The 19,025-nt window shown below is 38.2% G+C and overlaps 1 protein-coding gene across 4 annotated transcripts in view; it reads right to left on the reverse strand.

Moving 5' to 3' along the window:
- LOC117435163 (acid-sensing ion channel 2-like) overlaps positions 1–19,025 on the reverse strand; it is a 656,265-nt gene that overhangs the window by 84,028 nt on the left and 553,212 nt on the right. For all 4 annotated transcript variants that reach the window (XM_059002992.1, XM_034058165.3, XM_059002991.1 and 1 more), the window contains exon 2: positions 13,296–13,446. In XM_059002992.1, the coding sequence (XP_058858975.1) occupies positions 13,296–13,446 (151 nt within the window). The remainder of the gene's footprint in view (positions 1–13,295; positions 13,447–19,025) is intronic.

The raw sequence follows: 19,025 nt of genomic DNA on the forward strand, positions 1-19,025 counted from the left end.
ATTTCCAAAGCAGCAAGTAGGAAATCTGTAGTCTTTTGGTTGAAATGCCTCATACAAAGGTTCACTAGACACAGCTGGGGATGTAGTTGCGGCGGTTACAGTAGGTATTGGTACTGGTGGAACCACAACCTCGGTTATAATATGTGGCAATGCATTTTCAGGGGGCTGTTCAGTAAGTCTACTAATTTTAGAAGGTGGTGCTGCTGTCCATCCCAAAAAAATCAGAAATTCTTTTTTGAGCCATTATCTACTACACAGTACTGTACTAGCAATTGAATTCATTTCTTACTACAATCCAAGTCTATCATGTTCATTTTGAAATAGGCATGATTACACCATTAGTAGTTCTGTATTATGGCAGCTTATTATGGCCAGAAAGATAAAATATGTATTGCATCACAATCATCATCGTTTAACATTATTAAGCTTAAATGTAAAAAATATTAAATTAAATGAATAAAGAGAAGCACTTTGTGTGCTCTTGGAGCCATTATAATTGTTTTATCTCTTAGTAATAAAGTAATATACAGTACTTTCACCCCCCACACCCCACCCCCCCTTTTTTGCTTTAGTCAATTAGGCTGCATTCAGTCTATGCTGATTGTTACAGTATTAATCAACAATGCAAAACACTTATTTTGGAACTCCTCCATTCCCTTGTGGTCAATTACAATTGGAAAAATTATTTACTACCGGAGACTAAAAATGAAAAGGGTAGTTTGTCATGCCATGGGAAGAAACACAGTTATACATCCATTAAATCTTACCTTATTAATCTACCTTTTAACAATTGAACGTCTCTTCTTAAGTTCTTAACAAAAACATAAAATGTCACTTTCTACTTGGAGCCATTACTAAAAAAATTACAAATTCCAAATATAGTAGTAAGAGCCTACTACTAGAAATGATCATGCTTCACTGGCCTGGGCTGCTGCAGTAACAGTTACAAAAGGGCATAGTGAAGAAAAAAAGAACATGACAGAGAAGACATCAGCACTAAATATACAGAGTTAGATTACGATTTCTTTGGTTTAATTAAATTAAAATAAGTGGCATACGGAATGTGGATTGGTCCTTACTACCAGTAAAAAAACACAGGAAGGTAATGGTTTGTTTATTGAGAAATATATTGATGTTGACAGTTAAATATCCTTTATTCTCTACTGTTTTAAATGTGGTTCTGGAAGTTACAGAGATTTAGTTTTAATGTTTTGCCATCCGACATTGTTAAGCACAGTTATCATAGCGAAACCAGCTGCAAGGTCAGGACATATTTGTAAAGTAAACGCTGTCTCCCACATGACAGTGCTTGGTGCTCATACTATCAGTGATAGGTTGAAACAATGAACTCCCGCCCTCGCATAGCAATGCTTAGTGCTAATTGGTTGAAACACTAAATGCCAGCACCCACACAGCAATACTAATTGGTTGAAACAGTTAATTCATGACTTTTTTGCACACAGTGCAAATACTCATTCATAAACTAAAGTTAACGAAAAAAGTTGCCGCTCGGCATGTGGGGGTGGGGCTGCACCCCCACTTCCCTGGGTGGAGGTAAAGCCTGTGATGACGGGCCTTATTCATGAAACTTTATGGACTGTTTAAAATATGTTTTTGTTAAGGATGGTTAATTGAATCAACTTTGCAGTTCAAGAAACCTTTCTCAACTGTTTTTTATTCAACAAGGTTCAACATAAGATTATGTGTATCAACTCTCATCAAAAAGCAGTCCTTAAACATTCCTTTTTAAAAAAATCCTTAAAGTTTTATGAATAGGGTTGTATGCTTGATATTGAGCAGGGGTGAATTTGACCATAACTTGATGTATAGTTGAATGTCCCTGTAATAGATTATTGGGCCATTTTGTCGGAAAGAGTGAGGGACTACTGGTGAGAAAACATACCCTGAACAGTTATATGAATGCTATGGTGATGCCTATTGTGCAGGTACTTAGGGAAAGCTCAGTGATGGTAAACAAGTATAGTGAGAGTAAGAGCTGCACTCGCTGTGTGGGGCGGTTATTTAGTTTAAACCAAGCCACATTTATCTTTGTTTTAATAGTGCTGTGGCAGGGAAGAAAAGTCATGCACATAATTAAAGGGGGCAGAGAAAAGCCCTGCTTGTAAATGTATTGTAAATGCTGTATTGTTTTGTTTATTTTAAACATGCATATGTGTTCTGTCTTTTTTTTAAAAAACAATGTATTATGATTTAAAAGGAAATGTGTTTTGTGTTTATTTAAATGAGTATGTTTTGTTACTGTTTGGTTTAAATGTGGTCTGGCAGAGGCGGTGCTAGCAGCTCATCTCTGCCAGACAGCTCGTACAAATGCATGGTTAGCAGTCAGTGACTACTGACTGTCGGCCATGCAAACTAAAACTCATGCAGAATGTGACCATCTCCACATTCAATAATTTAGTGTTAATTCGGAGATGGTCACAGGTATACAGCTTTTGTTGTTCTGGGTGGGTGTTTGAAAGGAGGGACGTGAGCGAGCGAGAATATAAAACGAAAGTAAAAAGAAAAGAAAACAATTGCTACTCGCAACTTTTTATTTTCCTCTGTGAGCAGTGTTTTTTTTTGTTAAAATATTTTTTTAAAATTTTTGTTTCAATAAATACGGCACAGAAGAGCGCTTTTCACCCTTAGTACCTGTCTGTCTCTCTCAGCTTTCTGGTCTGGGAACGTCATCACTGCTCGGCTACCCTGTCACAAGTGTTTATGGAATACTTTTTAATGGTGTCCAGCTTATGATTAATAAAATTGTTACAGTCCCCTAAACACTCTGGCATCAGAATTGAAATGTGCTATAAGCACAGAAGGAACATACATTGTTAAAGACAGCTGTACATACACATTATCATTATTTTGCTAAGACTCGTGAAGACGACAAGATACTTGAAACAAAGACAATCTTGCAGTTCAGAGTAAAGTCACAGGAAAACTATGTAATTTTCTTTCAATAGGAATAATTGGATCTTTCCTTAAAGTTGTTCATTTGGATTGCAATTGCTGTTTATACTGCTGAGGATTTCTACAAATGTGTTTACTGCATTTGCATGATAAACGTGGCACTGGATTCCTGTGAAAGAAAGATGTCTGGTATGATCCATGCATTTATGATGGATTACTTCAATTATTCATTTGCTGCTATACACTACTGCCTAGGTGAAGATACCGCAAAACTTTTTGCTTATTAATATCATCAATCCATTCGGATACTTTTCAGGGGGGAATAGTATGTATTATTTATATGTGTAAAATTCATTTTAGCAGACAGATTTCTCATACATTATTATTTGTATTTCAGTCTCCTTCCAAGAAAGAAGTATTAATAACCATTCTCCTCATTAAAACACACTGACATTTCCTGTAGGATCTGGTCCCCAGGAGATGCAAGCCCTTTACGACTCTAAACTGCTTAAATTATCCAAATGATCAATTTATCTTGGCTGACACTAAACACCAGCAAGCTGCCTAAATGCTTCATGTTCTACTGAAAGTCAGATGTAAATTTTGGACTTTCTTGCGCCCCACTTTGCTTCCGCAAAACAGAATAACACATTTTACTGTGTCTGATATTTTATCATGTCTTAAACTACAGTAATATCAATTACCACACAGTATAAGCATAAAACCAATTCATAGTTTCTTTGGAACTACAAGAACCCTAAAATGTTGTTTTAATAATTTATTATAATTTTAACTCTCAAGTTTCAAAAAATCTAGCGCATTTCTAAAATGTATTCATCAGATAGAAGTATACATTTTTGTATTCAAGAAGCATGCTTTTATAACATTTTTACAGTATACGGTCAAACAAACTCAGCCAAAAAATTCAAAGGAAAAATGTTGCTGTTGTTGTTGCTTTTCAAATCCATTAAATATGAAAGCAATAACAGGCTTGAGGGTGTTAAAATACAGTTCAATATTCACCACGGGGTATTCGGCACAAGCAACAGCCTAAGACTGTGGATTTTGGACCATATTTGAACACTGCCAAGTGTGTTATTGTGCTTACACAGCCCTCCCAATGTGAAGCAGTTGTCAAGGGAATCAGGCAGAGTGGTTCTAAAGTCCAAGATGCGCTGCTTTGGTGACATATCTGCACAAGTTGGAACTATTGTTAACCAATGAGATTGCTCCCTCTATTCTTTCAATATTATAAACCATATAAGGTGTTTCCCACAGTCCTGGGTCTACTGAAACATTTTTGTTGGTTTATAACTATGTTTTTGTATTTCTATGTTGGTATGCATGAAGCACAATAGTTTTATTCTGTTGCACTGCCTCTGAAATGTTGCCCAGGACATTGTTGATTCATCTAAATTGATTTCTGGTGCGGCAACTGGTGAACTAGGTTCTAAATAAAATATGAGGAGTAAGAAAAGATTTATTGTTTCATAAATGCCAAAGGGGCTGTCCATTGTACATTTCTGTGTTTCTTTCAAGCCTTCATCCTATGCATATGCAGTTAGAAATAGTTCAGGAAAAAAAAAAAATATATATATATATATATATATATATATATATATATTGTGAGGAAAGGATAGCGTCGCCTTTAAGAAATGGCGGCGCTAAGGAAGAAACTACACAACCCAGAAATCCGAGTGCCAATTAATTGGGTGTGGTTTCTGGGTTTAAAAATGAGCAGGGCAGAGCCATAGGGGAGAGAAGTGTGGGGAACACCGCCCGGTTGTCCTGCAAGGAAGTAGCGTGCAAACTCCAGTGTGTTGGAAAAACAACCAAAAAGAAAGAGCTCGCAAGGTAAAGCTATTGTTTGTGTTAAAATATAGTCGGCGTTTAGTTATTACAAAGTGCGACTTTTTTCCTCTTGTTGAGGTAGCCTTTTGTTTGTCAAAGTTTATTTTTAAACCACTTTCATAACACAAAATGTCTTGTTTTCAATCACTCGACACTCACAATTCGTGCTTTTTAGGCCCTTTTAACAAGTCTGTCTCTGAAGATTTACAGTCATACCCACGGGAGCACCAAACAAGTGAGCAAGACAAATAATCTTCAACTCTGACAGCGACTAAGAAAAATAAAATAAAAAGCACACCCCATTGAAACACCTTATCCTTAAAAATACGTTGTTTTTGCAGCTCTTTATCTACCCAGTTTAATTCACCTTAATTTATGTTATTATTTATTTAATTCATTAAATTCACTTGCAGTTTGAACTTTAACACCCGTTTATTGTCTTTTTTATTACACACTGTCCACACTATAAAGAATTGTGCAATTAATGGCAGTCTCGACTGCACACATAATCGTGGCAGAAAAGAAAGAAAGTGAAATAATTAGTGATGTTTTTCCCTTTCAAACTGAAATGTTTTGCCCCCTTTTTCATCCTAGAAAAAAAAATAAGGAGAGACGGATTAGAAAATGTGAGGGAGCATTCATGAGACAAGGCTGGGGTTTGATGGGAGACTGCTCCAATGGTAATAAACGCCACTCAAAGGGGGTCAGAACGCAGTGTGATAGAGAGGGCGAGGTTACTGGGGCAGATGATATTCCCGTCCCTCTCAATATACCGGACATGTGGAACTCAAGCGCAGATGTAGTGTGGGGCTTGGGGACAGGTCCGATCTATTGAAGGTAAGGATGTTGACGACGCTGAGGCGCTAGTATATCTGCACTTCAGTATCAATTATTGGTTCCCCCGTCTTATCGGCCCGAGGTCATGAGGCTGGCGCATGATATCCCTTTTGTGGGGCACCTCGGAGATGACAAGACAAGGGAACGGATATTGGCTCAATTCTATTGGGTAGGTCTTCATACTGATGTGACGAAATATGTAGCCACATGCCCAGACTGCCAGCGAGTAGCGCCGGGTCGAGTGCGCCCTGCCCCTTTGGTTCCACTGCCGATTATTTCCACCCCCTTTGAACGCATTGCAATGGACATAGTGGGCCCTTCTGATTCTGGGTATACGCATATATTAGTGGTGGTAGATTATGCAACGCGATACCCGGAGGCAGTTCCATTGAGGTCCATTAGTGCTGCTGCAATAGCCACAGAGTTAGTGCAGATTATGGCTAGAGTAGGGATCCCCAAGGAGATTTTGACTGATCATGGAACCAACTTTTTGTCTAAAACGTTACAGTAAGTGTATAAAATATAAAAAATACGTCTGTTTATCATCCACAGACGGATGGTTTGGTGGAACGATTTAATCAAACCTTAAAGCAGATGCTGAGACGTTTTGTAACTCAAGAGCAAAAACAATGGGCATCGCTTCTTCCCTGCCCCCTTTTTGCAGTGAGAGAGGTGCCGCAGAGTTTGACAGGGTTCTCCCCCTTCGAGCTCTTGTACAGCCAACAGCCTCGCGGCATCCTTGATCTGTTCAGAGAGGGGTGGGAGGAGCACAAATGCTAGTCCAAAAATGTAGTGAAGCATGTGCTCCTAATAAGAGATTGCCTGGATTTGGTCAGTCGTGTAGCCCAGGACAACCTCAAATCGGCTCAGCATCGGCAACAACAGCATTTCAATAAAAATGCACAAATTTAAACCTTTTGACCTCCTCAGAATCGAAATTATGTGCTAAATGGCAGGGGCCATATGAAGTGATTTGGGTGACTTTTTTCAACATTCTAAAGCTCCTCATTGTTTAAAAACTCCCAGACTTCCAACATTCTATTTACTGTAAACGATGTAACTTTTGACACAAATCAGCTACTTTGACCACTTTCCCAACAAGTAAGACAAAATGTTATAGGGTATTACATCTTCCTCTACTTCTATGCTATTCAAATATGATATCAAAACAGAAATAACTTTTACCAATTAAGAGGTACAGATGTTTTAGTAACCGAATCAACTTCTTTCAGTAGGCTACTTCCCACTGTTGAATTAACTGTCATAGAACTTTAAGAAATTTCAAATTACAGCACATTCTAAGCATGAGGCAATTAGTAAACAATGTGACTTTTGACACAAAACAGCTACTTTGACAACTTTCCCAACAAGTTAGACAAAAAGTTAGAGCGTATGAAATCTTCCTCTACTCTGCTATTCAAATCTGAAATCAGTTCAAAAATATCTTCTACCAATCAAACGGTACATGTCTGATGAAATGTGTGATCCAAAGTAATATAGTTGATATAGTAGTCTATCAAAGTAATCAGACCAATTATTTTACTAATTTTAACTTTGACTGTATGTAACTGCTTTGCTTTAAAAAGTAAAACTTTTTAAACTTCTTCCACTACCACAAAAATACTTTTAAAGAGCTAAAGTAAGCCCCACAACTTTACTTGTAAAGTTACCATCTAGTTATTATTATTATTATTATTATTATTATTATTATTATTATTATTATTATTATTATTATTATTATTATTATTTATTCTTAGCAGACACCCTTATCCAGGGCGACTTACAATTATTATAAGATATCACATTATTTTTTACATACAATTACCCATTTATACAGTTTAAAGTACCTTGCTCAAGGGTACAGCAGCAGTGTCCTCCACCTAGGATTGAACCCACGACCCTCCGGTCAAGAGTCCAGAGCTATTAAAGCCCTGGCAGACAAGGAAGGTCTTACTTATAGCCCCAGGCAATGTAGAGGATGATTTAGACCCCTGTCCAAGAAACTCCTAGCACTAAAATAATTTCGATGGGGGAACAATTGGTTCCAGATCAGCAACGGGAGCTGCGTTAGCTTATTGAGGAGTTCAACAATGTTTTTTCTGACTTGCCCGGCAGGACTAACTTGGTTGAATGTGACATTATCTCTCTCCCTCAGGTGTCACAGTACGAGAGAGACCTTACCGGATCCCGGAAAGTCGACAAAGTGGCGTTCGCAAAGAGGTATGGGACATGCTTGAACTTGGGGTGATTGAGCCTTCCAGGAGTGAGTGGTGCAGTCCAATTGTCATAGTGGCCAAGAAAGATGGCACCAACCGCTTCTGTGTGGACTTCCGGAAGGTAACGCTATTGCCAAGTTCGATGCGTATCCTATGCCTCGGGTCAACGAACTTCTAGATAGACTGGGAAAGGCAAAGTTTATCTCTACTCTGGAACTGACAAAGGGATACTGGCAGATCCCCTTGACCTGCCGTTCTAGAGAGTAAACTGCATTTTCAACACCAGAAGGGCTGTTTCATTTTAAAACCATGCCATTTGGGCTACATGGTACGCCCGCTGCCTTTCAGAGACTGATGGACCAGGTTTTACGCCCACATCATGAATATGCAGCAGCGTATATTGATGATGTGGTTATTTACAGCTCCACCTGGCCAGAGTATTTGGCTAGGGTTACGGCCATTCTTCAGTCTTCAAGGGTAGCCCGGCTGACAGCTAACTTGAGAAAATGTGTGTTTGCCAAAACAGAGACTCAATATTTGGGATTTTTAATGGCCCCCACTCTTATCACACCAGATTTCACAAAGAGATTCATCCTCCACACCGATGCGTCAGATGTTGGTTTGGGTGCAGTCTTGTCCCAAAAGGTAGACAGAGTAGAACACCCGATATTATATATCAGTAAAAAGATGCTTCCTCGGGAGCGCAAATACTCTGTGGTCGAAAAGGAGTGTTTGGCAATTAAATGGGCTACTTACTCTTTATGATACTACCTACTGGGACATTAAATTTGATCTTGTCACAGACCATGCCCCACTCAAGTGGTTAAGCACAACAAAGGACAGCAATGCCCGGATAACTCGGTAGTATCTGGCATTGCAGCCCTTCATGTACCACATGGTACACCATGCGGGGAAAGACCACCAAAATGCAGATTACTTTTCCCGGGAGGGGGCAGTAATGGGAAAAGTAGATTCAGCCGAGTGTTCCTTCGGCTCCACTGGAACTGGAGCGGTGGGATATGTGACAGAAATACAGTGATTCTTGGTGGTAAATCTCCCTCCCGACCTGTGAGGGCGCTAAGTAGCGAGAACAGACTACCTTTGACGGGTTGGCCCGACAGTTCGTTCCCAGGGTTCAAGGAGTGTTGGCCAGCTAGAAAGGGGGCGGAACTCTGGTGCATGAACCCTTAGCTGCCGACGCGCTGTAATTGCATAACTTTTGTTACGATGACAAACCACGTCATATCTCAGCCGTAAAACCAGCAATTTGGTTTTTTTAACGTGTGGGTCATAGCCATGACTACGGGGCTTGTCATGAAATCATTGGTTTAGGGCTAGGGTGGGCGGGACATATAATATTTTGATTACAAGGACGAGTCTCTGCCGGCGCCATTGTGAGTGCACAGCAGATTCGAAGTTGTGGATCTCCGGTTTTACAATCCCAAGAGTGCTAATCTACATATCATCAACTAATTAGTCATATTGTTGTTGTTTTTTTCAACTTTATATTTATTTTTTTGTGCTGAGTACATCTGCAGTGTTTTTTTTTTCACTGTGTCTTTTGTGTGTGCGCTTGCTTGCTGGGCAGGGCTAACTTTATGACTGCTAAAGACAAGAGTAACTACTGTACCAACATCACGTTTTTTTTTCTTTTTTTTTAAACATTCTTATAGTTTCATATATGTTTTTATTTTAGACTTGTTTTTCCATTTTTTCAACTTGTTTCTCCTCAGGAGAGAAGGTAAAACTAATAGGTCTATCGCATGTGATGCAAAGTTAGGTGTTTGTGTACGTCTGTGTTTTACTTTTTTTAGTCGATTCATTATTTATCTGTAGTCTTTATTATTATTTAGCTTTGCATCTATTATTTTCTTAACTTATTTTTTTATTCGATGTGTAAAAGAATGAGGAATAAATCTTGTTGTTTCTTTTATTATTGGTTTAGTTTTTATTTTTACATTGTGTATGTAGCCTATGTAAAGAACAAAGACATTTAGCTGTAGTTATTATTATTATTTAGCCATGTATTTTATTACTAGTTTACTGTGTGTAAAGAACAGAAAACATTATTTAGCTGTAGTCACTATTATTATTTAGCCATGTATTTTATTATTAGTTTACTTTGTGTGTGTATGAAGAGTCATTATTATTAGTTTACTTTTTTATGTGTGTGAAAAATGATGGAGGAGAATATTATTATTATTATTATTATTATTATTATTATTATTATTAATAATAATAATAATAATAATAATAATAATAATAATAATAATTAGTATTTATTTTAATGTTTTATGTGGGTATGTTTAAGCCAGAAAATGGATGGAGACAATCAGCTCTAGCATCTGGTTCAGTCACTGAAGAGGAGGAGGGCCCTGACTGAGGAAGAGATCGAGGGCATGTACACCATGGAGGCTGACCTCCTTGATGAAGAGCTGCTGCAGGAGGATGAGGAGGAGAGTGATCTGGAGGAGCCCCAGCCCAGCACTTCAACTGCAGGGTAGTTTTGAAAATAAATAAATACAGCACAATATGGAAGGTTTTTTTTTGTCTCCCTCCCTCTCAAATAAAATTCTTAATTTCAAAGTTTTATTTGTAATATACTTTTTTTTTCAAAAAAATAAACATTTTACATGATAACTTGTGTGTTGTTTCTTTATTTTTATACTGAAATATAATTGTATCTCAAACAGGGCAATAGTGTTTCCAGTCTCACTTTTTGTCAAGTTTTAACCCGAGTCTGTCTTTGCCATTTCGGAGGTTGATTTTATTTATAAAATACTATGCATTGCAAAACCTTATCTAGCTCTGCAACTGTACAAGATATTTCAATTCTGATTTTAGATTTGAAATCCTTGACAAATTGTGAAGCTACAATATACTCTTAAGTTTTTTTTTCTATAAAACTTGGAAAGAGGTTGAAATTGCCAATTTTTAAAATGATTTATTAATATTTTACATTTGCCATTCGGAGGTTGAGTTTTGTGAAATACTATGTATTGCAAAACCTTATCTAGCTCTGCAACTGTTCAAGATATTTCAGTTTTGATTTCAGATTTCAGATCCTTGGAAAACTGTGCAGCTACAATATGCTCTAAGTTTTTTTTATATAACACTGGAAAGAGGTTGAAATTGACAATTTTTAAATATATACTTTGTGTTTTCGGTATTAAAAAGTTGTCTTTCTCCTTTCAAAAACATAGGAGTTAATTAAAGACTGGATTAAATTAAACATTAAATTAAACATTTTAAATTATTAAACTTTTTTTTTTGTGTACCGACTACACTATGTAACACAATTTTTGTTCCAGGGTAGTGTGTTATTTCCTAATTGCTTATGCCTCAAAAGTATAGAAAATGGCTATTATTCCCCACAAACTTTGCTTTTGTGACCAGGACAGTGATATTTTGAAATTTACCTATTTCCAATGAGAAAACGGGCGAATTTGTGTCTTTTCTTTCACAAAGTCAGAAAAAAACAATATATGAATCCAAATTAACATGTATTTATACTAAAGAAATACAAAAAAGATTTAGAAGTGAGTAGTTTTTCGAGATTTACGATTATACTATAAATCACTTTCACGAATCAGCCCCCAAATGTAGTCTCCCATCATGTTCTCGTTATACTGTCCTTGGTAGCGGCGTTCAAAGTCCAGTATATCCTGGTGGAAGCGCTCGCCTTGCTCCTCCGAGTACGCTCCCATGTTCTCCTTGAATTTATCAAGATGAGCATCAAGGATATGGACTTTGAGGGACATCCTACAGCCCATTGTGCCGTAGTTCTTCACCAGAGTCTCAACCAGCTCCACATAGTTTTCGGCCTTGTGATTGCCCAGGAAGCCCCGAACCACTGCGACAAAGCTGTTCCAAGCCGCTTTCTCCTTACTAGTGAGCTTCTTGGGGAATTCATTGCACTCCAGGATCTTCTTTATCTGTGGTCCGACGAAGACACCGGCTTTGACCTTTGCCTCAGACAGCTTAGGGAAGAAGTCTTGAAGGTACTTGAAGGCTGCCGACTCCTTATCTAGAGCTCTGACAAATTGTTTCATAAGGCCCAATTTGATGTGCAGTGGTGGCATCAGCACCTTCCGGGGGTCCACCAGTGGCTCCCACTTGACGTTGTTCCTCCCCACAGAGAACTCGGTCCGCTGTGGCCAGTCCCGCCTGTGGTAGTGCGCCTTGGTGTCCCTGCTGTCCCAAAGGCAAAGATAGCAGGGAAACTTGGTAAAACCGCCTTGGAGACCCATCAGGAATGCCACCATTTTGAAGTCTCCTATGACCTTGATGCCATCTCAGAAAAATGCAGATATGTATCCACTTAGGCAGCTGGAACTAAACTGAACTGGTGGGCTTAAGGTCCCTGTATTTATACTACTATTTATATTACTGGAAAGTTCTAGAAGTTACTCCAAGTTTACTCAGCACTGAATCTATCTGGAATGTTCTGGAAAATAGGTAAATGTCAAAATATCACTGTCCTGGTCACAAAAGCAAAGTTTGTGGGGAATAATAGCCATTTTCTATACTTTTGAGGCATAAGCAATTAGGAAATAACACTTACTACCCAGGAACGAAAAAAAAAAAAAAATTGTTACACGGTGCTATTTTACCCCCCATTTTGAAATGTCCAATCATTTTTCCCCTCACCACAACAATTCAAAGTTCAGTGGGTGTCCTCCGATCACACAACCGAGCCATCTTTTTTTTTTTACACCCAGGAATTCGAGAGCGAGTGTCAGCGAGCTATCAATCTCTCTCGGACAAAGGCCAGCCCTCAGGTGTCTGCTTTTGAGCTCACTGGTGCCTGGCCAGCAGGGTTCACTGTAGCATGATGAGGAGGAACAGTCCTTGACAATTTTACCTCCCTAGCCCAACGGGAGCACCAGAGCCAATGTGATGCTCTCTTCAGAATCCTAAGCGAAGACCGGCCTACTTTGCACAGCCAGGATGCGAACCTGCACTGTAGACTCACCGTGCACACCATGCGGCTGTGCTTCTATCAGGTGAGCCACTCTGGGACCCCTAAGCCATCTTTATTTTAATATTAACACTTGTACTGACAGTGTGAAACTAGCCAGTCCTGATTGCATTTGAGGGCTGAGCCTGTTTTCATTGCAACAGACACAATAAACAGGACCAAAGCTTTAAATAAATCCATAACCTGCATTTCTGTTTACAACATGCTACAACATTTTTAAATTGTGGTCCTCTTGCAGAAAATAAAAATAATATAAAAATGTTGTGTGGCAGAGTCTTGGGTTTGGTGTGCGGAAATGGCTAGATGCACTAGTTTTTATTTTGGGAATTTTTCAGGGGATCACTTGAGATTTACTCACGGACCACTCGTTGGGACTTTCTACAACACATTTTATCTTTGACACTGGTCATCCTGTCTTCTAAATGAATACCCAGTCTAAGCCACTCTCTGTCTGTGTTTGTAACCTTGTGAAGGGTATAATAAACAGGCACTCTTACCAGTTTCACCCCATACAGGAAGGTACTCGTCTTGTTGAATATCTAACATAATCTCTAGGCCATTCCCTGTGCCTCCTTTCATTGTGGTGTGTGGAGTCTTGCCCTCCTGTCCTGAGTTGAACATGTAGCACTTTCCATATCTTGTAAACACCTGAAAGAAAGCATCACATATGGATGTTAGTATCTCAGTGGACATTATCCACAGAAACAGGTCAGGCAGTTGTACAAATACCAGGGAACACTCAATACTGCTTCATTTAGAAATACTAAAAATAATTGAATACAACTCGATAAAAGATCACATTTTTTGGTCATTTATTATGTTTCTTTTAGTAATTTTAAATATATGATGACACAAGTCAATTTTATTGTAGCTCCCTGTATATTTTTAAATAGCATACATTTACAATATGTGGTGAAATGTATAACCCATTTTAAATGGAACAAAACTGACCCGTTTTCATAATATGAATAATAGTTAAAATAAACATAAAAATATGTACAGTAGAACCGCAGAGTTTGCAGTCACCGGAAGTATGTAGTCACTCAATCATACGTGCAATGCAACCACATAGGGCTCCTACATAAGCGGCGTGCTGGTCATGGAGATGGCACAATTACTGTACCAACAAATGTATTCAGAAAGGTGAGACAGATTTTAAAGCAAGTATGGGCAATTTTACTGGGAACATTTTCATTTTAAACAAAGCACATGTTTTTTTTCAAGCCAAAGGAGGCTGAATGACTGAGCAAGCTGCAGGAATGCATTTTGTTTAAAAACAAGCACAATGTTATCCCAGGTCTTCCTGGACATTTAAATATGTGCTTTTGCTACAGTTACAATTTCAATGGTAACTTCAATTTAGCCTTTTTCCATTTATAGTATTGTTTTAAAGACTTTAGAACCGTAACAATATGAGTATTGCATTACTGTGCTGTATCCTTCTTCAGATTGAGGGTGTAGATAGCAGGAGTACAAATTTATTAAAACCGCTGAAAAAAAAACTGATTTTCAGAGTTACGGAAATTTCAGACTTACGAACAACCTCCATTCCCAAATGGGTTTGTAACCCCGAGGTTGCATTTTTGTGCTATAGAAAAAGCATTAAATATATAGTATTACAAATGAGAAACTAATAATCAATACTTACATTCTATATTTACATATAATCCAAACCATGTGGGGCTGTTTAGATTAGTGATGACAGCATGGTTCAGATTATTGGTCAATTTGGATTTCAGAGAGTCTCGTGTACAGTATATGGCTTGCCCATATGGGAAAATGTCAAATCACTTGAAATCCCACGTTCATGTTCAGTCTTATACAAATTCCTGGGTGACTATTTAAAACATGCATCCACTACCCTTCTATGCATACTACTTCACCTTGCTGAGTCTCTAGTCTGATAGTTCTGCAAAGCTAGTTCAGCTGCATCTTTAAGTTAAACATTACAACTCGATTTGAACTCCCTCTGTGGGGTTTAAATTAAGGCCCATAATGCATATAGTTTGCCTGCCAAGCTTGTCATACTCTCTTTGATTTATATTCCTCAAGTTGAACCGAATAAGAGAAAATCAAACATGTTGCTGTCCTTTATGTGACTGCTTCCAACAACCTTTGAATTGCACCCATCAAAAGCCCAAATAATCCCAAACTTCATCAGGATAAACCAGATGTATTATTTAATTTTTGAGAAATATGAAGGCTGTAATATAAATATACATAACCTTTATGACAAATCCAAACAGCAGAGAAATGTATCATAAGAATTCTGAAAGGCAACAAAAGTCTTCCATTGTTATCCCAGGAATACCCACATTATCTTTATGCAGTTCTGCACACATTATCTCTCATGGCTATATGGTCTTTCAGAATTGTAGACACCATTTAAACATTAGATGTTCTCATCCCAAAGCAAAATACATAGTCTCACACATAGTAGCACCCAGTTTACTGTTTTATGTAACCCAGTATTACAATCAGTAGTTTACACCTAACAAGGTAACCCATTTCATATCCTTATCACTTTGTGTGTCTCCTACTCGCGTTCTCTACTTAATTTCCAGCTGTGTCCTTTGGTCTATCTGGATCATCTGGTCTCTCTATTGGCTATGGTTAACTTTGCCAACTTCTTTTTAACATTTTAAAAACTTCAATAAACTCCTTAAAAAAAACAAAAAAACAGCTGGGATTCACATTAGTGACCAGGACTGGTCCTGAATATGGGGTCAATGCGCTATGGCCGTAAGCAAAATGGGTGTGACAGGGTAGCGTCACGGCCCAAGATGTTACCGGCAGGAATTAGAGACTCAGAGACAGAAGCGGCAGTGAAGCGCTATTGCGCATGTTTAATAGACACAAATTGAACAAACAAAACACAGGAACAAATGAACAGGGCACAAGGGCCAAAATAAAGATTTAAACAAAACAATATAGGCTGGGCATTCACCTTTACTATAATTACAATCACAGGTCACAGGTCACAGGTCACCTAACTCCCTTCTCCAAACAAAGGATTTCTGCTCCCCTTTTATACAGGTGGCCACTCCCCAATTAGCACTCAGTTACCTAATTGGGGAATAGCCACATCTGTGATTGTTGGAAGGGACATAATTTTCCCCATCCCTGCCAACCTTACATTCCCACACACACATTTACACAAGCAGTAGACATCCTCTTTAACCAACTAAGCCACAGCACAGCAACCAATGTTTATTTATTTATTTATTTATTTATTTATTTATTAAAACTCTGCTCTGTTGTTAAAAATGCACCTTTGCCTGTGAGAAAATAGCTTTTTCTTACTTTTACCTCAGCATTTAGAAATCAGACCAGTAATAATTTTTGTAGATTTGTATAAAATAAATGCCCATGTAAAAGCTGTTACTCATAAGATATACCAAGTCATTATAGCAGCCATTATTTGAAAGCATGCCCAAGAATAGTGCAAGCTGTTTACTGGAGCAGATACTTAGAAATGCATGTGTTCTTTTAAATATCCTCTTAAATCAGACCGAAATCTTTTTTACTAGAAACTAACACTTAAACTATAACAATTCAGTTTACGTTTTGCGCTAATGTAAGCTCAAGCCTGCAGTGTTCCTACTTCCACAATAGTAATTCAATATTGATTGAGGTTTAGTGGAAGACTGCATCCTGGGGGTTGAAACAGCGACTGATGAAGGCTGAGGGCTGTGCATTTGTAGAAAAAAGCCTTTAGAAAAACATTCAGCAGAACCTCTTGTTTTGTCTTGAATGGAGAAACCAAAAAAAAAGGTTTACAGTTTAACAAAATATAACTTGACTACAAATCCTTAGTGTTTATCAATGTGGCCGTGTGTCAAGAGCTGCGTACTTTCGAAAGTAATCTTTTTAAATGAGTTTTTAATCACAGACATCATAAAGCTTTCAGTTTGCCTTTCACTGGCCCTTTACAGAATAATCTCATGCTCTGTAAACCGAGATCCAAGAAGAGTCCTTAATCTCGCTTTCTAATTTTATGCATACATCTGCTTTTTATCCATAAGCAACTGTCACAAAGACGGCCAGAGTGGGTTGCGTCAGACCAGAAAGGAATTCAAACACAGACAGACGGTGGTTGTGATGAGCTGAGTGCAATGGCTGCACTCAGCGTTTATTAACAAATAAAAGGGTTGAAAACAGCACAAAAACAGGACACGGCACTTGACGCCAAAATAAACAGACATACAAAAACGCACTAAACACAAACGGTGCACGGAGACAAACAAACACGGTGAGTACACACTTATTATATTTATAATTACGCTTTAACTCTCCTCTCTCTCTCCCGTTCTCCACTCTCTGAACACCTAACCCCGACTGAGTGAAAATGTGCATCTATATATACTGTTGTGCTGGGATTCAATTACTAATTAATTATTCACTTGAATCCCAGCACGTGAATTAATTCTGTGCAACCCCGTGCTCACATATTACATTTAACCAGCACGTGAAGTGATTTGTGCCCTCCTCGTGCCTAAATATAATTATACACTTTAAACACACGTGAAACACAGACCCGTTTATATCCCGTGTACCAATCTATACACCAACATTAACACACGCACGCAACACACAACACACAATATGCACACAGGGGCGGGGCACATTGCCACAGCAACATAGTTTCATAGTTAAAGAGATACTTACAGGTATTTCATTATATTCCTCACTGTCATAAAATGTATTCTTTCTTTTGACTTTTCTGACTTTTCTTGAAATGCTTTAATAATGGATTAGCAAAATGTCATAGTATCCAGCTCATAAACTTTTAAAGATGCAGACTATTAGTGGGGGTGGTAGTGTGTCAAGTATGTGAAAGGTTGTATATCAGACTACAGTCAAATGCAATCCAATATCTATAGGAGGCTAGGCATTTTTTGTGTTGACCATGCAGAGTGTGACAGAAGCAACAAACACGATCAATGCCTAAAGGCCCCATTTTTTAAATGAGTCATGAAAACAAAAAGATAAATACCTGACATCAATCCCAAATGGTTGTATTTTCATTAGAATGAGAGATTATATCACATGTTATATGATAGTACAGAGACTTTTAACCTCATCTCACCGACAAGGGATAGAAACTGCAACAGCAGTGCATCACACAGCACTGCCCAGTCAAATGCAGCCAAGTAAGCATCTTATCCATCTTATCCAGCAAGGCGTCTGTCTGCATTCGTGGTTATAGAGCTTTTATTATTATTATTATTATTATTATTATTATTATTATTATTATTATTATTATTATTAAGAAGACAGAATCCATGCATCACTGCACTCCTCCTTAGTGATTGGCTGCAGCCAGTCTATGAGATCCAAGTCACTGCAGCAATGTAAAAGGGTGGAGTCTAGGTGTGAACCTACAACCCCACACACCTCAAGCAAACATCTTTACTAGTATACCAGTCTGCATTTGTGGTTATAAAGCATTTATTATTTATTTATTTATTAACCTGTAATGGCTAACCTGTAATGGCAGTGCTTCACACTAGGGTTGGCCATGCTCCGGCTCTGGGACTCTGGGGCCTGGAGCCGGAGCGGAGCTTGCCAGTTTTCTGAGCTGAGCTCCGGAGCTGGAGCTGGGTCACTGGAGTGCTCTGGAGCCTGGAGCAGGAGCTGAGGTTCTGAAGCAGCTCCACTATTTCCTGCCTTTCACATTTAAAAAAATCCTTCTTTAATCATTCAGTTCAAACATTTGAATGAACAAAATAAATAAGTATATAAAGACAAAATGTAAATAAATACAGAAGTACTTTAATGTACATAATATTTCTGTTGATAAGGAGTTATCCAAAATTATCAACTAGAATCATGTATTCTGGTATCTGCAGCCATTATCTTTTATGAAAACCATTGCAGGCTTGTAGAGAAGGTCCTCGTAATCACACAGTAAGAGGGCAGTGAGTGAAAGGTTAGTCAAATGCAACCCGATACATACATAGGAGGCTAGGATTGAATAATAAAATAAAAGCTTGTTGAAGATTGGTACAAAATCAAGGCAGTTCTCATATTCACAATGTAGGTGTGGTGATACTGTACTATATAGAACACTGATTCTATCCATGCAACATTGTGGCAGTGAGGGCTGCAGTGGTAATGTCAGACCAGGAAATGAAACCAAAACACAAAGATAGGTACAGGCAAACGCCGCTGCTGCGCTTGCATTTTTAATTAAATGCAAAATAAAGATTTGAACAAAAATAAAC

This window comes from Acipenser ruthenus, chromosome 28 (genome assembly GCF_902713425.1).
Source record: "Acipenser ruthenus chromosome 28, fAciRut3.2 maternal haplotype, whole genome shotgun sequence".
Taxonomy (NCBI): Eukaryota; Metazoa; Chordata; class Actinopteri; order Acipenseriformes; family Acipenseridae; genus Acipenser; species Acipenser ruthenus.